This window comes from Hipposideros armiger, unplaced genomic scaffold (genome assembly GCF_001890085.2).
Source record: "Hipposideros armiger isolate ML-2016 unplaced genomic scaffold, ASM189008v1 scaffold_1299, whole genome shotgun sequence".
Lineage (NCBI taxonomy): Eukaryota > Metazoa > Chordata > Mammalia > Chiroptera > Hipposideridae > Hipposideros > Hipposideros armiger.
In genome coordinates, this window is record NW_017732649.1 from 57334 (window position 1) to 82445 (window position 25112).

The following is a 25112-nucleotide window of genomic DNA, read 5'->3' on the forward strand; positions in this document are numbered from 1 at the left end:
ACCACCGAAGTGGTGAGTAAACTCCTTTTGCTAGGGACATACTTTTTAGTGTCTGTTCCTAGGCAGCAGGTGGCAGTGTGAATCCACCAGAATTCAGTAGTGAATTTAAAGCAAAAATCAGAAAAAATGAGAAGAAAAATTATTTATTTTGCTACATATTAGTCTTCTGACCCAATCAGTAAAAAAGTCATTATTCACACCACACTGGGCAATATGCATTGTAATTTTTAACAAATAATAGGAAACTGTTAATGTGTTCACAGGAAATACAGTTTTGTCTTGGGCCTCTGTGGTCATTTATCACTGCACTTTGTGAAATCACTCATTTGTTCTAATTTGAATGTAAATGACTCTAAGGTTTTACAAATAAGGTGACAGATTCACATAAATGTAATTGCAGGGTTCATCTCCCTCTTTTTATATATCACTCATTAGGTTATGAATTAAATACATCGTATTAAACCAGGGGCATGTCCAATGATGATATTGTAATGGCAAATTACTCTATGCTATTAGAGGTGTATTTTTTATTCATGGACATTAATTTGTCATTAAGCGGCATTAGTGTAGCACTTTTATGGGGAAGACGTGACCTGAGAGAGGAGACGCGCTGCCGCGATGTGAGAGGCGAGGGGCACAAGTGCTCTAGGTAGAGTGTTTTTTCACGGTAAGGAAACAGAGAGGAGGGTTTGCTGCATCCCCCACCCCCACCCCATTTGTGTTCTTTTCTGCTTCTACAAGCGTAAAAGATCATTTCCCCAGATTGAAGGAGTTGTTTTGTTTACACTGCACATTTGGATCATCAAGTAAAGCAAAGCCAGAATTCTTACTATGAATCATTCAGGAGCTGAGAACGTAAGGGGAGCAGGAGGGAGGACGCTCTTCCTGCCCTAAATCCCCTTCCTCTCTGAGTGATGCTTATTAGTCATCCCTGGTCTTCCTTTAATTTTACGCCAAATGTGCTACCGTGACAATTAGTCATCTTCTCCCGTCAGTGAAGGTACAAAGGTTTTAAGAATGTATCCTCTTATGACAGTATTAGGAAGAATTCTGGATGTTTTCATTCTTTTTTTTTTTTTTGCATAAATGACGGTTTTACTGTGAGCATATTTTTTTCACTTTGAACTTTGAGAAGCACTGGATCCTTGAAATACCTTCACAGAAGCTGGAAGTATCTGAGTGCTACTCTTGCATCACTTCCCTCATGGGTTAATGTGGTTGGAAAATGTCTGACCAAACTCGGTAATAATATATTGCTGGGTTCTTGAAGGCAGCAGTCATGCCTTACACCTCTGTATCTCTTCCTCCCTCCCTCCCTCCATTCATATTGCATGAGCTCAGTATATGTATTGGTCAACTCCGCTGCCATAGCAAAATACCGCAGACAGCATGATTGAAACAACAGGCATTTGTTTCTCACAGTTCTGGAAGCTAGAAGCCTGAGATTAGAGAGCCAGCATGGGCAGTGTCTTGTGAGAGCTCCCTTCCTGGCTTGCAGATGGCCACCTTCTTGCTGTGTCCTCACATGGAAGAGAGAGAGAGAGAGGGAGAGAGAGAGAGCTCTCTGGTTTCTCTTCTTATAAGGACACTAATCCCATCCTAAGGGCCCCACCCTCATGACCTCACCTAAACTTAATCATCTCTCAAAAATGACATCACTTTGGGGGTTAGCGCTTTAGTATAAGAGTGTGGGTGAGGGAGGGACACAGTGCAGTCCACAGCATCATGTACTGCGAGAATAAATAGTGTGTCCATTCAGTAATTTTTTCATGCTTTTTAAATATTGGAATTTTATATTATGGGAGGGAAAACTATATTCATAAGTCAGTCTTCCATTGGTTTTACCCATTGAATTTACATTCTTATGATCAATTTGACACATATCTATCAGATGTTGTATACGTGACAGGCACTGTGCTAACTTCTTGGAATGCAAAGATGAATAAGACATGTTTCCTGCCCTTGAACATTTTTAATTTTATGGCAGAGGGAGAAAAATATGTAGGCAAGTAATTTCAATAAAGCATAGTAACGATTATGGTAAAGAGACATAATGTGATATAGAAGAACCCAACTCAGTCTGAATGTATGTACATTTGGGGAGGTCCAACTCAGGAAAGATTTCCTGGGGTATATACCTGAGCTGAACTTTGAACCTTATATCGGTCACTGATTCAGAGCAGCATATAACGTATCCTGGAGGCCACTACCACAGCCCTGTAAAGTGTTCTCGCATACCTGGTGCTGTAATTGAGAAGTGAAAAAGCCATTGTGCTATTCTATCAGGCCAGCTGCTTCAGGGTAATGGAGAAGATGGTAAGACCAGTGAATTTAATGGACCAGGAGCCAATTGGCACACATTATTTGCTACAAATAATAAACATTGCTTCCTGGTCAACAGCAATGTTATATGGTGTATCTGTTGATGGAAAAAGTATTTTATATTCCATGGATTGTGATTTTTGGCAAAATCATTGTGAGCAGGGAAAGCAAACCTCTTTGCAAAGTACCTGTTTATTCCAGAGAGAAGACAGTTCTCTGTCTTCTCTGAAAAAGTGGTCAGCCTGCTATCATGGAGCAGCTGATCTCCCTGGGGTCTGGTACCATGTTGAGAATCAGTGTTGATCTCTGCTGTTGGCATTTTGGGTACTCAATGGAGGCTGTAGTCACATCAGCCTTACTGAGTGGAAGCCCATGTTGCTGAGCCCCCATATAAACTCCATTCTTGTTGCCATAGCTACTCTGTTCAAGAGTCCATTCGGCAAGGCCATGAGTGGCTGGGGAAAGAGGCTATCAGACATTCACAAGGTTGCTCTTCTAGTCCTGTGATAAAGTTGCCCTTTGGTAAGCATTCCCATGTAAGACAAGTATATTCACACTCTGTCCATTGGCGAGGCCTATCCACATGTTTCCTCCCAGGACTTTCTTGTTATCAATTTCCCAATTGTATTCCTTCCAAATCTTTGACCATCTAGCCAAACTGGTAGCCAGGATTCATGCTATCACTGCCCATATTTCATTCTGGGAAAAATGGACAACCAGAGACTTTGCTTGAAGTTCCACCTGCTGGAAGGATTCACCTTAACCACTGCCCTTCAGAGCCATCCTGTACGAGGCTGTGATGCTCCAGCTGCCCATTTTAGGGTGGCACCAGCATATTGTGCACAACCACCCATACAGTCGGCCTGAGCTTTTCATTTCTAAATCAGCTGGTCATAGGGGACTCTTCCTGAGGCCATAGGTGTAGGTTGAGAGAGGACGCAAGGTAGCAGAGTAGGAGTTGTGGGCACCTAAGCCACTTGCTCCTGCAACTTGCTTTTGCCTTCAGAATCTGCTTGGGTCTGATTTAATACTTGTCACTTCAGTGTGATGGGGAGGGCTGCTATGAAGGCTCAATTTTATGGCTCTGGGCCAGACAACATTCAGCTCATGATGAATAGTAAGAAGAGGAAAGAGAAGAAATGGACAAAGGTAGCATTAAGAAGTCTGAAGTTGTTTCTTTAATGTATTTTAATCAGATAATTGAGGATTCTAATGATAAATTAAAACCAACAGATGTTCTGTAAACAATAAACCATGCTTCTTGTCTTGGAATCCTATATATTTTAACTCAAAAAATTGTAAACCTTATCTATTCCTTACATTCCAATATTCCTTTTTAACTTTGCCAGGACTATTACAACAACAACAAAAAAAACAAACACCTCTCTGTTTCCATCCTTAAGTCCTGTATACAAAGTTCAGTTGGAGAATCCATGTAAAATGCATATTTGGCCATAACACTTCCCCACATGAAAGACTAATGGCTTCGACTGTATCCATTCAGCAAATACTCCCAGTGCTTGTTGTGTGCCAGGGGCTGTGCTAGGCAGTGGGATGCAGTGATGAAGAAGACAACTGGGGTCCCTGCTCTTGTGGAGCTTATAATTTAGCATCAGGTGGGCTGGGTCCCACCCAACAAGTAAGTGACAGATTACAATGCCCAGGGCCATCCCAGACCTAGGAAGTAGCTCGTGTAAACTGGGAGGAGACAACCTCCAGAGTTGTGCTTCCTGATTCCACCTTGCTAGCCTCTGATCGGCGGCTTTGATGGGGAATTTAAAAATAGCCACATGTCTATGAAGGACACAAAGCTCATGCCCTGATCAGGGTTACTCATGTCTAACCTTGGGTGCACATTTCAGTCACCAGGAGAGCTTTAAGGTGCCCTAACCAAGCAAGTCGAAGTCTTTGGGGAGAGAGGCCGTGACCCCTATATTCCAATAATCCCTTTATATTCTTTATAGTTTTTCCTTAATTTACTTAAATTAAGAAAAACAGTTCAGCCATTTCTCCTACCCCCCCACCCTCCATTTCTGTGATATACATACACAAACATATGTACATATATATGTACATATGTTTGTGTATGTATATCACAAGTTTTTTATCCATTCACCCATTGATGGATACTTAGGTTGTTTCCGTATCTTGGCTTTTGTAAATAGACTGCAGTGAACATGGGGGCGCATAAGTCTTTTCCAATTAGCGTTTTGCATTTCTTCAGAAAAATACCCAGAATGGAATTGCTGGATCATATGGTAGTTCTAGTTTTAATTTTTTGAGGAACCTCCATACAGCTTTCCACAGTAGCTGCACCAGTTTACATTTCCACCAACAGTGCACGATTCAGTTTTCTTTTTTAAGATGGAGATACTCTCTATGGGGATTGCATTTTGCACTGAGGAGCTTGCATATTTTACAGTACTATAATAGGTTATCATTTTTAAACTAAGTAATACTGCAGTGATTTATAGGAGGTTATCTTCCAAACAATGTATTATTATAATTTTCATTTTTAAATTAACAGTATCTCCTAAATACATAATGTATAGTGGGTGTTCTAGATGGGATAATTTATCCTCAAGGTTTAGAAGAAATTATAACTCATGTTCATTTTTCCCCAACACTGAGTTATTTTTTTTCCACATTAGATAAGACAAATGATTGTACCAACATAGATATTTACTATGCCCCTAATCAAATACACTAACCGTGTGCTGTTGCATAGTTCACTAGAGCTGATACTCTCACGTTTGGAGAAAGTTAAAGTACATAGTTTGGAAAATACGTTACACATGGTTTAATTTTTTGGGAAATTGTTTTAATCAGTGAAAATGATCAGAAAGGTTTGAAATGCATCAGCTCTACTAAATCATAGCCAACTACTAATTATTTGTTCTAATCAAGAATATTTACTATCCGGCATGGATTATCTAGAATATCTTATTTGCCAAATATCATGAATATTAATATTTGCCTCTGAAATGTATCATAAAATATTTCAGTAGCCATTTTAGGATCCCAATTAATTTTTTCATATGTTATTATGTTGGCTTTTATTCCCTAAGCCCACACGAAAGGATGTCAGTAAGTGACAGCCCAGAGGCCTGCTTCCTGGCCAGGGAAGGCATTGTGGAATTTTAATTTGTTATGTGGATAATCTGGCATTGACTATGTCTCCCTTGTTTGTGTGTTTCTAAAGAGAAGACAGATAATCTTGAAGGATTTTTCTAGTATTAATCATTTCTATCCTAAGCTAACTGTTGGTAGCTAGGCAAAAATCACTCTCAGCGTATTTTTCTCAAAAGTAAAATGTTTCCAGCATTTTGTTAATACTAGAGTTCAGAATCAATAAACAAAGGAAACAAATATCAATCTCACTTAATTCCATTATTAATACTTGCAAATTAAAGGCATTAAAAGAACACCTATGTTTCATTTGAAATATTTATTCTCCCATACCCCCCTCTACCTGCAAAAATTTCTATACATAGTTGAAGGTCTGTTCTCTTCTCTAAGGCTAAACTACCTTTCTGTCCTTAAACTGTTTGGTACCATCTGTATCCTATGGTTTCAATGTCTCCTTCTCCACTGGCACCTTTTTTTCAGTTTATAAATAGATCAATAAGATGGGAGGAACTTTTCCTGTTCTCACATTACTGCAACCCTCTCCTTCCTTTCACTGCCAAGCTGTGATCAGTGTCTGCACTTCCTTACCTTTTATTCATTCTTCAATCCTATTGAATGAACTCTGTTCTCTGCCTCAAAAGCTGTTGTGACAAATGTCACCAAAGCCTCCTAAATATCAGACACAGTGGGCCTTTCATGGCATCTTAATATGACCCCTCTACAGCGTTTTCACACTGGTAGCTCCACTGTTGCTTACACCTCTCTTTCCTCCTTGTTCTTGGACCTCTTTTCAGTTTCTTTACAAGCTCTTCTTTGATCAGCTCTTTGAGCATCCTTCCAGGCATGGTGGCTCTCTGCGATTGCGCATCTCTTTTCCTCACCATCACTCTTTCATTCACGCATGGAGGTTATTTACCCCAGTCCCCTCTCCTGAGTGCCATCCACACTTCTGTGTTCAGCCAACATTTTCAGCTGACATTCCACGTGCATCTCAAATGCATCCGTGTCCAGTCTCACAGAACTGCTCCATCTCATCTTTGTTAATCAAGGAACCATCATCCTATAAAGTAACTCAAACCAGAAACCTCGGCGGAATCTTAACGCTGCTCGTATGATCGCATGAATCCTATGAAATGGTACTGGTTTAGGCTCTTAAATAGCTCTCAGATATGCCTTCTTCTCGTTCTCTTCATTGTTACTGACATCATTCAGGTATAGATTACTCTTCCTGCACATTCCTGCAGTAGCTCCATCTACTGTGCTCCCTCCCTGGTATCTAATGCTCATAAGACGTTATTAGCACACTTATTTCCTGGACCAAAGAAACTTTCTGCTAACCAGCAAACTTGCTGCCTTCACTCTTGCCCCACCCCAGCACCTTCTCGAAAATTTTGCTCGACTGATTTTTAAGAGGTTTTTCTAAATCCATGGAAAGTTCTGTTTAATTGATTTTTAAAAAGGAATAAACTGATAATGTCAGACTCTTGCTTAAAGGTATTCATTGAGCGGTTCACCAGCGCCTTCAGGATGAAGTTCTTTGTTCTTATGCTGGCACACAGGTCTCATCTTTATTATGAAACTTCCTATATCTTTAACCTTTAAAAATAACAGTCTACTACCTGTGCGTTATGCCACAGTCATTGCGAATTTCATGCATTTCCCTGTACCTAAACCTCTTCGTTCGAAGCCTCCTTCTCCGAGGGTTATTTTTCCCTTGCTCTGTCATCTTATGAATTCGTATTTATCCCTCAAGTACTCTGCTCATCTCCCTTTGCAGAGTCGGTTGATCAGTGCACCTCGTTGTGGGTAGATGTCCCTCCTTTTCATTCATTAGTAACAGTCTTCTGGGGTGCTGATCACACCCCATTGTTTCTGTTGATTTACTTATCTGTCTACCATGATATAAGTTCATGTTTCAGAATTATGTGACCTTGGACAAGTTCCTTAACCTCTTTGCACCCACTCCTTGTTTATGAAATACAGATGTGGGATCCTGTATACAATCTACTTCTTAGGGCTGTTGGAGGATTCGATGAGATAGTAAAGTATCCATGCGAAGTATCCTACAGCACAGCCTCCTCCACGCAGTGGGTACCCTGGAAGCCAGAGCCAACAGAATGGAATGCCTCATATGTGAGTCCCTCTGTTAATTCCACAGTGATCTTCCTACCCACTCCCCTCACCCGTTTGCCCTCATTTCTGGAAATGTCAGTGACTCTACTGTGTACTTTCAATCAACAACATAATGGCTATGCCTGTTCCCGAAACTTTTGGAAACAGTCACCGTTGAGTAAATGGCATTTCTTCCTCTTAGCCACCTCTCTTTGATTTTGTAGAAGTACATGTATTATTATTATTTTTTAAAAGTCACAAATAAATGAGCCATCACTTTCTCCCTGCCTCTGAAATGTGAAAACATCATACTGAAATTGAACTTTAATAAATAGTAAAATCAATGCTTTTAAAAGCAACACATCACATGATATTTATGCTTTATAAATAGGAAGTTTTGCTTTATTGTTTCCCCTGCCCTCCCTGCAAATAAAACAGCTTGCCCCCATCCTCATATACAGAATCCAAGAAACAACTGGAAAAATCTTTCGTTTCTAGCTCTAGTGCTTCGTAATTGCTTGGAAACACATGTTGTTTGTTTGGGTTCCTTCTCCATGTGCCATGAGAGCTCCCTGTGATGGGAGTTTTTTATAATATAGTTGCATGTGTTCTAAGCGCCCTGAGTAGTGGAAATAAGAGCAGGGTAATTTAAAAGAAGAAAAATATCAGTTATTCCTTACTAGGAGACGCTGTCCACAGGCACACCTCCCATCCGCTGTCTCTCCTTCTTAGACTCCTCCACCCCCTTTCTCACTCTATGCACAAATACCCTTTAGAGCTGGCTGCATACCTTTTTCCTGCTGCACATTAAGGGGCAGGCGCTGGGACCCTGGTAAATGACGGCTATTTCTTGTGTCCTTAATTCAGCTCTAAGTACTCTAGCTTCAGCCGTATACATTCCGTATAATGTGTGCCACTTCAGAGGCCAGGATGAGGGGCTGGTGTCTTACAATTAGTTTTGCTGCAAGAAGATATTTCTGCAGGTTAGAGTCATTCCTTTCTTCACTCAAATGCATTTTCCATATCAATGGTTCTTAAATTTGACTGTGGGTGGCATCACCTGAATAGCTGGTTAAAACAGACTGCTGAGCCCCACCCCCAGAGTTTCTGATTCAGGAGGTCTGGAGGGAACCTGAGAATCTGCATTCTAAAAATTTCCCCGATGATGCTGATGTTACTGGTCTGGGGACCACAGTTTAAGGACCTCTGCTCTAGACACTGTTGCCAAACTGCTTCCCTTCAATTACCCGCCTGTTAAATCATTGATATTCAGATTTTGAAAGCATCATCACATTCAGATAAATTTGAACTGGTGTACTTATAAAAATGTCGATGTTATGTATCCTTCATAGCATTCAAAATATAAAAAGCCAAAACAATACAGATTTGAAACAAACAAACAAAAATCCCCACTTCTAGCCCTCATGCTTTTGCAAAATAATCATTAAGGGAAACAGTCTTTGTGGATAATTGAGAGATTATTGAAAGTCTGCAGAACTGGTCTGGTTTCCAGCATTCTGACTTTGTGTATCAGAGCTAAGGAAATATAATTACTTCTATGTTCTATTCTTTTTAAACATTTTAACCTGATTTTGCCTCTCATAGTTCAAAAAAAGCTTAGCGGTATTGAAATTTTAGTTTTAAAGTCCTAGTTGCCCAGATAGACTGTTTTATTAATTTCCTTCACATCGTCCATAATTCAGTGGTAATCACCAGATGTGCTGAGGCAGCTCCAGGAAACTTTGCAATAGCATTCTGCGTGCAGCACATGGTGACTGGGGCCAGAATTATTATCAATAGTTGTTGGCGATGTCTGTGTCTCTGTGTTTCCTTCCGACTGGATTTCCAGCTTACTACAGACTTTCTCAAGGAACAATATAAAATTATTCATGAGCCTCGGATATTATGCATACAATTGATTATGAAAATGTACTAGTAACCTAATTGTAGAATTCCTCTGTTATACAGCACAAATATATTTAAATAGTTCTTCAAAGACTCTAAGAATTAGAACATGCTGAGGAATTTTTCTTGTTTATTTTGAATTGTTGTTAATATTTTTCATCAAATTGTATCATATGCATATTTATATCAATATATGAATATATGGTTGCATATAGTTGTCCGATATGCTTATGTACAAATATACCTATATATCTCTAAATGGAATATCCGATTTTACATTATTTTATCATATCACGAGGAATCTGGCCTGCATTGTCAATGAATTGCTCATTTTTTTTTTCTATAACAATTGGACTTTATCCTATTAACTCTGGTATAAGGTATTAGGGAGAAAACTCGCAGATCCTTTTACATACATGACATATTTCTTTTCTACACGATTCATCCCAAGGCTATTAAAAGGGTTGGGTTTTGTTTATTTGTTTCACCATGATCCAAAGGGCCAGTGCTTCATCACATATCCACAACAAAGCCCCTTTGTTGCTTCCTCTAGTCCTGGAGTGCAGCCCTTTTCTGCAGCGCCAGGTTGTGTAGTCACGTAATACCTTGATTTATAACTAGGTTGTAATCCAAATAGGAAACAGGTGGAATCACAACTGGGTATAACGCCTTGGATATTAATGGCTTGGCTCAGCAGTGGAATTTCTAAAGCTGTATACACTTTTTTTTTTGCCTTAATTATGCATTCATTAAAAGCTTTTATACCCAACAGAATAAAGTAAATATTTTTTGATCTCCATAGCGTGCTCCCAGACTGTAGATTTGCACAGCAGGGTCTTGATAATCTGAATAAATTGTATTTCCCCAAGGAGTTTATCTTTCAAATAAGGTCATAAAGAAATGCAGCTCCTCCATCCTTAGATTTCTCCATGTGCCTTTTCTGCTATGTGTAATATAGAGCATGGGAATCAGAGTATATTATAGTGACGCATACTTGGTGATGGTCCAGTATAATGCCTCATCTGTTCTGCTTGTGTATCTCTGGTGAAGCATTTTTTAAGTACAAAAGAATGAATGATTTTACATAACAATGATGATTTTTGCTGATATTTGTAGAAAAACAAAGTCCATATTAGACATTCATTGCTTTCCTTTCATGCAATCAGTGAATACAATTTATGGAACATGAACAGCTATAGTTTAAGCACTGTTGATGACATTTTAAAAAGGGAATAATAATAGCGATAGCTACTGTATGTTGAGCATCTACCATGGAAAAGGCACTTTACATACGTTTTTGGGAATCCTTACCACAGATCACTTTTGTAATTTTTCAGATGAGAAAATTAGACTCAGAGGTAAACCATTTGCTGAGGCCATCCTGACGGGTCAGCCAAATGATGTGCTTTTCCTACAACTCCAAAATAAGATGCAGCCCGTTCCTTGTCCCCACAAATTATGACTTAGTGAAAGAGACAGGGGAAGTGTAAAACTATAAACTTAAATAACTATGTACAGCCAGTTGCACTTATAATTTTTTCGAGTCATAAATAATAAGATGGCAACATATCTGATATTGAATGGTAGCCTGAAAATAGCATATGATTGTGAAAAGTTTAGACAATAACTTAACTCCCTCTCTCTGTCTCTCTCTCTCTCTCTTGCTCTCTGTCACTCTCTCTCTCTCTCCCTGAACTGCCATATTTATCTCCAGTGTGGCTAGCATTCTAGGCATGTGCTTTTAAATATTTTAATAATTTAAATATTAAAATATTTAATAAATGTATGTACTATTTAACAAATTATGTAAATATTAAAACATTAAAAAAAAATTTTAAATATGCAAATGTTTTTAGAGGAGCAGAAGAATCTATGTTTTCTTGTAAACTAAGAAATGCAAGCTGTGAAAGTTGAAATTTTTAAAGGTCTGATATTTTTTCTTACCTACCCACTACCTATCAATCAAAACTGATTTTGTAGCTACTTTGTGCAGACAGAGAGGAAGATCTAAAGAAGTACAGATACAGTCTGCACTTTCCTGCACAGCTGGGGAGAAGAGTATGTATGGGCGACTACTGGCAAAGGGTTAAATGAACGATACAAGCTGCTCCTGCAAATAGAAGTCAGAAGAGGGAATGATCCTTCAGCGGGAGTGTCCCGGCTTTCTTAGGAAATGTGGAATCTAATCTTGATTGTCCTCCACCAGGAGGAAAAGAACATCTATAATATAGAACTTCCTTTTTCTTACAAGCTTTTTAAAGTCTTTTGACTCAAACAGGCTTTAAATGCTTCACAAACAATAACTATTTGTGACAGGGATTCTTAGGGTTCTCCTTACGGTCTGAAGGAAAGCCATGAGCATTCAGTTCCGCTTGGCAAACAGCATGCACGTTTATGTATTTCTGCTTATCATTAAATACCAAGAGGAGTAAGGCTCTTTTCCAACATTCTAGGGAGAGGAACAACACCCAACCTGTGAAAAGTCAGAAGAGCCAGGACTCACTGTGGGAGCTGGGCCTGGTGCATCTGGCCACCACCAGTGGGCCCTCCAGCATACTTACGAGGTGTATGAAACGCCAATGTGTAGTTAGCATCAAGGGAGCATTTCTTAAGCTCAGATCAAATATTTGAGAACACCTTCCTCAGTAAATTGTGGGAGATCTGTCCATTTTGCATAATTGTAAAATCATACCTATAACCGAACTGTCATATCCTTTTTCCATTTCAGTCATGGATGTGCTTTAAAAACAAGCAAACAAAACAACTTTTGAAAAAATGTTTTGCTTTTTAAAATTCATAATCCAATGAATGAATATTTTTCAATTATCTTATGATAAAGGCATTATGATTGGCATAGTACAAAAAGAATGTAAAACCTACTTTTACAGTTTACAAGGAACATTTTTACTCGTTGGAACCTATATGCATGAATAGCTTAGTAATAAGTTAGTATGTGACAGGACACTTGAAGTGGGAGGCATTAGGATTCAGTCAGTGACAAAAAGTTTCATATTTACCGAGTCCGACTTGGTATTTGGTTCCTAAAAGCAACCAATACTGTGTTTTTATTTAGCTTTTAATAAACATTGGTAAAAAAATCAAATCATACTGGTTTTATATGCAGAGTGGGTCTATCAGGCTATTTGGAATAGATTTGGGAATATATATATATATATATATTTTTTTAAAGATTTCCTTACTTCCATAACAAGGGTGACTTTTTGTTTAGAAGAGTCCTCAAAATGTGATGTAATGCCAACATTTTATAATAGAACTTCAAATTTTGTGGGTGCTATTATATGCTGGGCATAGAAACCACTATGTTTCCTGACTGTCTTTTTCTGTAGTAAAAAACTGACATGTCGTACTTGAGATGACATTTTGAAGGGCAGTATAAATGAAGGGCATCAATAATTGAAAATGAAAGATCATAATTATAATGGTACAACATAGCATTGTTAAAATAGTCACATCTATTGAGTGTTGTTCACCAGAAAAATCTGGACTCATGTTCAATTTGGTCATCTTAGGGAAAAAATTCAGGAAATCAAAATGGCATTACTGTCAATTTGACCTTGAGAGAAATTATTATCTTGGACACAAGTCATCGTTTTCAATGCTAACAGTACAGGTTGATGATGCTTATTTTTGTTTCACAAGTTAGTCATGTTCTCAGAGCTAGATGAGGTAACAAGAGAAATAGGTGTTTAGTTAAGGCCCTGTTTTTCATGGGAATCCTTAGTGTTAAAGCATCTCAGTCAGATTTCCACATCTTCTCAGTGTATCAAGGACTCCTAGATTTGAAGAAAAATATTTGGAGGGCAGAATTAGGGTAGTCCATAGTAGACGCAATCACAAGACAACAGATTTCTTTTTGTATTCTGTGTAATTCCTGTGCTGGGGCTATGATTAAACTGCAGTGCTGGATGGACAGAGTTACTGACAGTCAGAGCAGGGGTTGCATGACTGTGCCTGAAACAAAGATAGACTATATATTAGAAATATCCATTGTTGATTATCAGCTTGTATTCCTGTTGGCACACATCAAGACTTCTCTCTTGGGTATGGCCTACATAAGTGAGTCTGCGGGTTATGTGCAGTGAACATGTAGACCCCAGCTATAAGCTTACAACGTTTTTCTCCCATTCAGGAAAATGTGTTAAAATGCAAGTGAATCGGGGTGACATTAGTTCAGGAATAGGCTTAAATCTGCTTAAATTACACATATAAGATAAAGTCTTGTATGAATTTTGATCACTAGTTATTAGTACTTCTTAATTGAGATGTTGAGAGACACCTGCTGATACAACGGCCAGTCACTGCTAAAGATGAAAGCCCTAGCAGGCGATATACCGAGGAAGGGTGATGTAAGGGCCACAGGGTTTACCCACAGCACCCAGACTGTTCTACTCCCTCCCTCTCAGGTCCTCACCACCTGATAATTTGTCTCACAAATGTAATCACATTTGAATATAACCCAAAAGAGGACAGTAGCTGCCTTTCTCACGTTCTGTTTTCTCTATCATATCCAGTAGTTAATCTGGGGAATAACTAATTTGATGATTTAATTAAAATAGAACACACAGAAAGACTGAATTTCGGAACTATGTAAGGTTTAAGAATTATTGCACTTAGAAAACTGAGGTTTATTCCTTAGCTAGTACAGGATTGGAGACACATTTTTATGGCTCTTCTTCTGTTATTTAACTTGTCATTCACACTGTAAGGAAACAAATAGAAGGGAGAAGAGAAGCCAAATATCCCTAAACCAAAGGAAAATAAATACCATATAAAAAGATTCCCCAAAGAATAATGTATGTACCATAATTCTGAATAGAAACTAAATTTCAAGAGACAAGCAGTGTGATAGAAATTAAGCCTTTTTAGAAAGAAAAAAAAAGTATTTCCATTTACTCAAGAGAATTTCTTGTTGCTGGGCTATAATTTCCATTCAAAACTTCCATTCAAGTACCAGAAATCCTGGCACTCATATTTTTAAGTCTCAGAGAACAGAGACAATCCACATAATTAGGACAGAGTATCATTTAAAAAGTTACTCTGATCTGAATAGCCAATTGATAGAGGAAATAATTCTCTTTGGACTGAAAAAAATTTGGGGTAGATTGAAATGTTTTTTTTCACAGCAGAACTGTTATATTGCAGTTGTCCGTTAATACTTTCAACTCGAGTCATTATTACCAGTTTTCCCACTTGGGAAACACTGAATGGCCAGTGGCTTTGCCTTTGTGTGTCTGTGTAGAAAGGCCAGAAAGAGAACGGAAAATGAGGGAGCCCAAGGAGGTATGAAAAATGGCCTGATCTGGATGATGTTCAGAATTGGATAGACACATTGGAAAGTCGTGGTCTGTTGTGGTTTCACTTAGTTACAAGTAAACAGAAAGAGCTCATGGACATTCTTTCATTAAACTCATGCGTATTGCACATTTGCTCCCTGCTGGATACCAGGGACACATTACCATCCCTGGCACCAAGGAGCTTAGATTTAGTGGAGGGAGACAGGTCTATAATTAAAGAGGGCTGATGATGACAGATACTATGTTAGAAATCCACAGAGGGCAGGGTGGAGGCACATAGGAGGAATTGGTCAATTTGACCTGAACCAGGGGAGCTGAAAAGGTGGAATGGGTTCATTCACTCAACAAGTGTGGCTTCAGCTCCTACCCTGGGCCTGACACTGTTTTAGGCACCAGGGATTCAGCAGTGAATAAAATAGACTGGCCCTTCCTCCCAAAGAACATCCTTACTGGGTGCTGGGGGGTAAACACATTATAAATGAGTAGGCAAATACATGCAGAGGATAATTACTGATAGTGCTGCTGAGTGGTAAGAGCAAATATAGTGGAGTAATGTGATGGAGGATGACATGAAGAGGAAGTGGGGTGTCCTAATTTAGATAGGACCGTCAGCCAGAACAGTGGAAACATGATTCTTCATCCGTAGGAATTTTGAATACACTGGCTGCTTCCTCTGTTTGGAACACTCCCTGCAACCCCAGCACCATCTTGTTTTAAAATGCAGGTTTTATTATTATTCTGGTATGGTGAAGCCAGCAGATCAGAAGACAACTGCCATTGAGAAGATACTTTGTTACTCATAGTTCCAAAGACGAGGGGGCCAGGGGAAGGCCCTGGGTTGGTCAGGAAGTAGAAGCAGTGAGGGGAACGCATGGGCAGGAGCCTTTATTGTGGCTTCTATGGGAAAGGCAAGACACAGCAGGGTAATCAGGCATATGATTGTCCAGTTTGAATAGTTTGAGCAGGTTCTGGGGCATACAGGCTGCATCTAGTTGTCTAGTACTTGGCCCTGGGATGATTAGGGCAAAGGAATATTGCCTCCTGGAGCATAGTAGCCCGATACAGGAGGGGGTTCAGAGAATGGGCCCTGGATTGGTGGGTGTGCGTGCAAGTTGCACCCTTGAGCGAGTTGTTTGCTATCTCTAAAAATTGGCTAGCCCTACGAGGGGCACTCTCTCCCCAGTCAGTGAAGCCCCAAATGGCCAGAGCATCAAGAATATGGAAAACATGAAAATATAGTTAATACACATCCCCACCCCACCCTTTGCCCAGTTGACATTGCCTTTGGCTCTCAGCTCCATGTGGCTTCTCAGGGAAGACTTCACTAACTTTCCCTCCAGGTCAAATCTCCCATTATGGGCATTCAAAGCCCTGTAGTCTACCCTTTGTAGCCTTTGCCTTAGTTACAATTTTCCATGTATTTGTAATATGTTTTCATTAATGGCTCACTCTTCCAGTAGACTGACAATACACTCCATGAGGCCTGGAACTTGCTTGTTTTTCCTTGTCATTTTATTGCCAGTGCTCGGTGTGGTCATGGCACGTGGTGTGGCTATGTAAGCCATTGTAGTGGTGAAGCCAAGCCAGGGTGGGTGGGATTGTTACACTGCAGGGCAAGGAGGCCGGCAGGGTCCCGGTTTTGGAAGGCTATGCAGTGGGACTGAGTTTAGACTCAACCATAAGCAAATGGGAGTCTGTTAGTTGGTTTTAAACAGGTGGTCAGTATGGTCAGATTCTTGTAAAAAGAGGATTGAGAGTTTGATAGTGGAGGCAGGAATGGTAATTCAGGACCCTGTTGCAGGAAGCCTGGATGGGAGATGATGAGGAACAGAACAAGAAATTCTGAGGCAGAGGAAAGAGGACTTGGTGACTGACGGGATATGAGGGAGGAATTTGGGCCACCTTTTGGGACCCTGATGTGGGTGTCCAGATGTGGTCATTCTCTAAGGAAGGGGATACAGGAGAAGATGCAGGTTTGCAAAAAATAAGTTCAATGTGGATATGTTGTGTTCACTATGGCTGTGGAACATCAAAGAGATGTACTCTTATAGGCAGTTGGGAAAACGAATTCAGAGCTTATGAGAGAGGATTGGGCTAGTGATAGAGATGTGGCAGCCATTAACAGGTAGTCAGTTTGTAATGCAATTATATGGTTTTTACTTTAGCTATCTTCCTTTTTCCTGACTTAATGGTACAGCTTAGTTAGGACTTTGATATCTAAAGGGACCACATTCTTCATTTTGACCTCCTTGCATCAGTGATGAATCAGGGTTGATGGATCAAACAACAGGGCTCAAATATACTTTATTGTTTCTTCCCTGCCAAACCTACTCTCTACTTTTCATGAGCCATGCTGTGTTGTAAGTGTTTTTCATTCATTATCCTCATGACAACCCTATGAGCTGGGTGAACTTTCCATTTTGTAAATGGGAAATAATGGAGGTTCAGCGATTGACATAAGGTCATGGCGAACGCTAAGTGTTTGGGCTGGATCTGAACCAGGCCAGCCTGATTCTATGGCCCGTACTCTTCTCCACCATCCTGGGTTGCGTCCCAATGCCAGCAGCTGCAGACGGTTTGTTCTGTCCCTGAATGCAATTATTCTTTTTCTATGGCATATAAAAGACTTCTTTCAAAAAAGTCTGGAAGTATATATATATATATCTATATCTCTCTCTCTCTCTCTCTCTCTATATATATATACTTTCTATATTATATATAGATATATATATACATTATATATAGTGTGTATATATATATATATATATGTATATATAAACATTAATAGTGATTATCTCTGAATGGTGAAATAGGAATGATTTTTGTTTTCCACAGTTTATATTTTTGGAGTTTTATGAAATGAACATTTATTACTTTTTATAACCAGAAACATAATGGCACTATTTTTATGATCTTTTTCCCCCAGGTACAAAGTTATAGGTGGGCATTTAATGCAGTTTAGCCATTGAGTCCCACCTCCCCCCATTACATCAATGGGAGTCCTTAAAAGCAGCATTATAAATGATTACTTAAGGGTCTCTTAAAGCTTACAAAACCCATCTGCCCTGATAGGAGGAATGAATATTTGTGGCATCATGACCTCAGTGAAGTTGATTTTTCTTTTCTCCCTCAACTTCCCACTTTATACATTTCAACTATGCATACAATGGGAATGGAAACCTTTGACATGCATAGAAAGTGCTGGAGATTTGGGGAACTTAATGTGTTTAAGTAGAAGAGAGGAGAAATGAAAAGGTAAACATAGGGAACAGACTTTTAACTGATGGTTTTTTTGTACACAAACATATGTCAATTTGGTTCCCTTTTGCTATTCATTTAGCCATTGACACTTGTCCAGTTAACCTTCTTAGTTCTCCACTAACATAAAATTCTTTGTTAGATTGGACTTGGGGGTTATATAAAAGTATACCTTTAGGAAACTAAAACATTGCAGGGCTGTGGAAGCAGGCGTTAAATAATAATCACCTTCCAAAGAAACACAGCAGAAAAGAAGCACAATTGTTTAAGTCCCCAATTAAGTTAAGTTATTTCTCTGGTTCTCCATAGTTTTGAATTTAACATTTCAGGCTTTGATCTGGAAGAAACCCAACATCTCTCTATAAAGATGCTTAAGAAAGAATGTTTGGTTGCTGCTACATAATCCAGTCCCCAGCTCTTAGTTGTATACACCTTTTTGGCAGAAGAACCAGTGGGGAAAAACTCGTGTTCCTGAGCTGTGCCTGCCCCCTCTGACTTTGCAGAGCTCTGTTGGATCTGCTTCTGTTCATGCTCCTCTCTGTGTGATGTGACTGAGCATGTGCCTGGGTGCCTGGAAGGCACTGACACCAACTCCCCACCCACCCCCGCTCCATCACACTTCAGGGGGACTGCAGAGTAATTCACTGGGATGCTGAAGTCGTATCCAGGGCCTTCCCACAGTTAAACTTGCTTCATAGATGTACTGATCATAAGTAACTTCTTCATCCAGAGTAGATGGTCCTAAAGTGTGCTATGGAAGCTCCATGTGCAAGAGTTACACCTACTTTCCTCCCACAGTAGAATTAGCTAATCCTAAAAAGTAAGATTTGGAGAACACGTGAACTATTACTTGACAAAATTGGTGCAGGAGACAAAGTCTTCGGTATTCCTTTGATAAAATCTGCTGAATGAGAAGCCGGGATGTTTTCGTTAAATGGCTGTGAGTGGACCCTTAGATATTTGAGTTGCAGTGGATTTTTGTGGTCATCTTTAGTCAACTTCATTTTAAAGATAAGCGTTTATTCCTTTTTAACCGTGTTGGTGAATAGAGCTATTAAGTATGAGAATCCTACAGCTAACCCCTGAAGCCACCTGGCTTGACTCCTGTTAGGAATATAATGTCATCTCCCACCGAAAAAATATAGAATCTAAAGTAAAAAAAAAAAAAAATTTGGTAGCCGTGGTGATGATACAGCTGTTACTTGGAGAACTGTACAATATCTTTATTATACTCATACATTTTATTGTTTAGAACAGCATTGTCCAATAGAAACTAACAGGAGCTGCATATGTAATTTTAAATTTTCTAGTAGATGCATTAAAAAAGTAATAAGAAACAGGGAAATTAATTATATTTAACTCACTATATCCAGAATAATATTTCAACATATAATAAACATAAAAATTATTAATGAGGCATTTCATATTCTACTTTTCTTACTCCTTGCCTTTGGTTTACATTTAACACAGCACATCTCACATTTCAAGTACTCAACAGCCACATGTAGCTAGTGGCTACCATGTTGGACAGCACAGATTTAGAACATATTCCTTTGAACTTCCAAATATCAGTGAGACAAATACATTAAAATAGAACAGAAATATTTTTGAAAGAGTTCTTAATACTTTTAGATAACTAGAAAAAGGGGAAATTATGTTGAAAATTACTGAAATAGATCAGTGGATTAAAATAGCTATCTGATGGTATTGTATTCTGCATTCCTTAAGTTATTGGAAGATATTGCTCACATTTAATAATTACAAGTTAAAATAAGAGGGAACTAGGACACAGCCCACTCTCATTCTGCTTGAAATAAGTAAATTTTCCATCAACAAACTTGCGTGCTTACTCTAATTCTTGCAGAGTGCCACAGGAGTCATGGCTTTTTGGGGACATTATTTTAGAGCCCTGGGTATGAGTTTGATAATTTGTATAGACAAGCAAAATTCCCCCCAAATGAAACATGGTTACAGAAACTCTTTGAAAAGGAGGGAAGGATTGCCATTGGTTGTCACAATTTTTGAGTCTAATAAAAAACAAACAACAATTATAAATCGTTCTTCTTAGGTAGATTCAATATAGAATTATTCAGGACAGGAATCATTTCTGTAAGATTTCATTTCCTGAGACCTTGTGTGTAAAAAATCTATGTTTTAATTTCATTAAGTCATGATGGATTGGTTTTACTCAAAAATGTACATAATTTGAAGTTTTGTAAAAAGAGTAGAGTTAGTCTATCTTCATATAGTTTGTGTCATCTACTCATGACTCTCACTTCACCTGCCCTCCCATATTTAGTAGAAAAAGCTTATTATCTTAGAGCTATAAAATATAGTAAGGGTAGAGAGATGGTCTTCAATGGTAAAATGTTTCTAAAACTTTGCAAAGTAACATTTCAATCAGTGAACCAGAAACCCCTTTCAATTCCTTTATTAAGATATCTAAATCGTTTGTTTTTTTTTCTGGTCAAGAAGGCAGAGTAGGTAAATGCTGTGCTTATAACCTCTTCTCACAACCGTATCAAAATTCTAACTAAACTACAGAACAACCATCATTGAGAATCGCCTGGAGTCTAGCTGAACCCAAAGCTCTACAACTAAGGACTTACAGAAAAAGCCGCCTTGAGACTGGTAGGAGGGACAGAGAGATGGAATGGGCTGGTCCCACACCCACATGTGACCATTAAAAATCAGGCAGGATATCTTGGCTGTGGAGGTCTCTCCTGGAGGAGTGAGGGGTCCCAGCCCAACATCAGGCTCCCCATCTCAGAGTTCCAGTGCTGGGAGAGAAGTCCCCAGAACTACTGGTTGTGAAAGCCAGTGGAGATTGTGGGTGAATGAGATGGAGGGCAGCTTCTCTTAAAGGGCTCATGCACAGACTTACTCACTGATGGACTCTCTTACTCCATGCTCCAGTGCTGGGACAGTAGCTCGAAAAGCACCAGGGACATATGGGGAGGAACTGAGTTGTCTGACTTCAGAGCAAGAGCTGCAGGGGCAGCTTTCTTCTGGACAAAGGAGCTGGTGGAAGCCATTGTTTCCTTGTTGAGCCCACCCCACTCCTGGCATGCAAACACAGGTGGCGGCCATGTCTGAGTCTTCATGAACCTGGCTAATACTGTTTATTTGCACAGCTCTGGTGATTTTGAAACCCCACCCCACCCAACTCTCAGAAACACCTAAGCTGCTTCCAGTGGCTTTTCCGTATAAATGGCCTGCCTTGGCTCATGTTACAGGCTTTTCTAAAATCTCTCAAAGGTTCACAAAACCCAAACAAGCAGCATCTGGGTTCAACGTATCCAGGCTGAGCAGCCCTAAGCATGGCACTAGTGGCGGCCAGCTTTTGTTCCCATCTTGGCCTCTCCAGGCATATGCAAGCATAGTGTGGGCAGTGGCCATCTGCTGTTTGCTTTGTGACACATGCCAGGTGGTCCCAGGCAGGGCACAGGCTGTGGCTGAACTTAGCCTGCAGCGGATCCCCTCCCAGGAGGCCCCAGGGTTAGCACGTCCAGTGGCCAGCTTTGCACAGAGCTGGAGCATCACCCGGCTGCCTCCAAGGATGACACACCCAAAGGGCAGACTGGGCAGGCACCAGAACCCTGCTAATGTGAATCCTGCTCTGTAGGGTCAGCCCCTGCACAGCAGCTTCTTTAGTGCAGTTGAGGCCACTCCTCACAACCAATCAGCCTGAGGGTCAATCCCTTCCATTGACATGCAAACAGCATCCAAGTCTCAACTACAACAGGAAGGCACACACAACCCACACAAGGGACACACCTGGAGCACCTGGCTCTGGTGACCAGGGAGACTGTGCCACTGGGCCCCACAGAACACTTACTACATAAGGCCACTCTACTAAGACCAGGAAACATAGCAGCCCTACCTAGTACATAGAAACAAGCACAGGGAGGCAGCCAAACTGGGGAGACAAAGAGACATATCCCAAATGAAAGAATAGGACAAAGCTCCAGAAAAACAACTAAACAAAATGGAGACAAGCAACCTACCAGGTGCAGAGTTCAAAACACTGGTTATAAGGATGTTCAGTAATCTCAGGAAGAACTTCGACAAAGAGTTAGGAAACATAAAAATGGAGATAGAAAGCATAAAACAGAATCAATTAGAAATAAAGAATATAATAACTGAAATGAATACATTAAAAGGAATCAATAGTAGGTTAAATGAAGCAGAGGATTGAGTTATCAATTTATAAGATGAGGTAGCAGAAGACACCCAATCAGAGCAGCAAAAAGAAAAAAGAATTCCCCCACCCCCTCAAAAAAATGAGATCAGTTTAAGGGGTCACTGGGACAACATCAAGCATATCAACATTTGTATCGGAGTACTGGGAAAAGAGAGAGAGCAAGGAATTGAAAATCTATTTGAAGAGGGCCAGCCGAGTGGCTCAGCTGGTTAAGAGCTCGCTCAAGAGTGTGAGCTCTGAGCAACAGGGTCGCTGGTTGGATTCCTGAGTTGAGTTGCTGCTGAGCTGCTAATAGGTAGCAGGATGGCTCAACTAAAAAAAAAAAAAATCAAATCTATTTGAAGAAATAATAACAGAAAAATTACCTAACCCGGCAAAGGAAATGGATGGTCAAGCCCCTAAAGCACACACTAGATAAACCCAAAGAAGCCCACATCAAGACACATCATAATTAAAATGCCAAAAGTTAAAAACAAGCAAAGAACCTTAAAAGCAGCCAGAGAAAAGCAGTTACCTACAAAGGAGCTTCCATAAAACTATAAGCTGATTTCTCAACAGAAACTTTACAAGCCAGAAGGGATTGTCATGAAATATTGAAAGTGATGAAAAGCAGGGACCTACAACCAAGATTACTCCACTCAGCAAAGGTATCATTTAGAATTGAAGGACAGATAAAGAGCTTACCAGATAAGAAAAAGCTAACGGAGTTCATTACCACCAAGTCAGTATTGCAAGGAGTGTTAGAAGGGCTTCTTTAAGATGGAAGAAAAATAAAAAATATGAATAATAAAATGGCAACAACTACATGTCTATGTATCAATAATTACTTTACATGTATATGGATTAAATGCTCCAATCAGAAGACATAGGGTAGCTGAATGGATAAGAAAACAAGACCCATGCATATGCTGTCTACAAGAGACTCACTTCAGATCAAAAGATAAACAGACTGAAAGTAAAGGGATGGAAAAAGATTTCATGAAAATGGAAACAAAACAAAACAAAAGCTGGGGTAGCAATACTTATACCAGACAAAATAGTCTTTAAAACACAGACTATAATAAGAGACAAAGAAGGACCCAGTAATCCCACTTTTGGGTATTTATCCAAAGAAACCCAAAACACTACTTCAAAGGGACATTTGCATCCATGTGTTCATTGCAGCATTGTTTACAATAGCCAAGATATGAAGCAACTTGGGTGTCCCTGAATGGATGAATGGATAAAGAAGAGGTGCTACATATATACAATGGAAGGTTACTCAGCCATAAGAAAAGAATGAAACCTTGCCATCTGCAACAGCTTGGATGGATCTAGATGGTGGTGTGCTGAATGTAGTAAGACAGACAGAGAAAGACAAATATCATATGATTTCACTTATAAGTAGAATCTAAAGAACAAAATAAACAAACAAAACAAAAAATAAATTCATAGATGCAGAGAACATTTTGATAGTTGCCAGATAGGAAGGGGGTTGGGAGGTGGGTGAAAATGGTTAAGAAGTACAAATTGGTTGTTACAAAGTAGTCATGGGGATGTAGGGTATAGCATAAGGAATATAGTCAATAATATTGTGATAACCATGTATGGTATCAGATGGGTACTAGATTTATTGGGGTGATAGATGGGTTGGGGGCAGGATCAAAAAGGTGAAGGGATTAAGAAATACAAATTGGTAGTTACAAACTGGTCATGGGATGTAAAGTAAAACATAGGGAATATGGACAACCATGTAGTAATAACTATGTATAGTGCCAGGTAGGTAGTAAGCTAGCCAGGAGGATCACTTCTTAAATTATACGGATGTCTAACCACTATGCTGTACACCTGAAATTAATATAAAATAATTTTGAATGTCAACTGTAATTGAGAAATTGAAAAGGGGGGAAGGGGAAGGGGAATAAAAAAAAAAGATGCTTAAATATATGGGTTTTAAGAGGGGCTATTTGAGGAGAAAAGATGAATTCTAGAGTGCCAGTTCTTTGTCCAGAGCCTTATAATTGAGAGTTTTTATAAACATTCTCAATTGAGTGCAGGCCCATTTGTCCCACTCCTGCCATGCAAACCTTAGTGAGTCAGTCTGAATTTCTTGCTTGCTCTTTCTTGGATTGGTTTCTAAGAGATCTTTTTTTTTCCCCCATTTTTATTTTTTGGCACCCAGGAATTAAATAGCTTTAATTACTTGGATCTGTACAGACTTGCTGACCTCTTTAACCTCACTTTGTTGGAGAAGGCAGTGATCGATTTCTTAGTGAGACATCTCTCTGAACTCCTGAAGAGTCGCCCCGAAGACGTTCTAACGCTCCCTTATTGTCTGCTTCAGGAGGTCCTGAAGAGCGACCGCCTGACCTCCCTGAGTGAAGAGCAGATCTGGCAGGTAAGGCCACTCTGCATGGGTCTCTTATGGTGTGGAGAGGGCAGAAAATGATTGTAAGTTAAAGGATGGAGGAACAATGACAAGTATTTTGGTTTGGTCCTCATCGGACTTGAAGTCATGCTCCCTTGATGGCCAAGTGATTGGAGAACACCAGCCCGTGAGGCTTGGAGGCCTTAGCCCACTCAGCTTAACTCAGGTATTCGCAGGGGAGATTCCTTAGACCCTCGCTACGGTTTCCCAAAACCCTAAAAGGGTTACATCAGACAGAGTCAAGGGTTGTTTTTTTTTTGGTTTTTGTTTTTCTATCATCTCCCAATAAAAATAGTGTCTTAAACTGAATATGAGGAGAATGGATTGTCAAGGGCTATTTATGCAGATTTAAGACCAAATGGAATCAGAATGAATTCTGGGCTTTCCTGTAAACAATTCAGAAATATTTTTTCGTTGTAGCAGAGAGCAGCTGAGATCTTAAATGAAACGAAGCTCTTTT

General features: G+C 39.6%; 1 protein-coding gene across 4 annotated transcripts in view; it reads left to right on the forward strand.

Annotated features, from left to right (window-relative positions):
* The window catches only part of KLHL32 (kelch like family member 32), a 122827-nt gene that overhangs the window by 31263 nt on the left and 66452 nt on the right, over positions 1-25112 (forward strand). For 2 of the 4 annotated variants that reach the window (XM_019633382.1, XM_019633383.1), the window contains 2 exons: positions 7435-7584; positions 24407-24622. The exons of 1 other annotated variant lie outside the window; for it this stretch is intronic. In XM_019633382.1, the coding sequence (XP_019488927.1) occupies positions 7435-7584; positions 24407-24622 (366 nt within the window). The remainder of the gene's footprint in view (positions 1-7434; positions 7585-24406; positions 24623-25112) is intronic. One more of the 4 variants, XM_019633384.1, reaches the window with a different exon arrangement.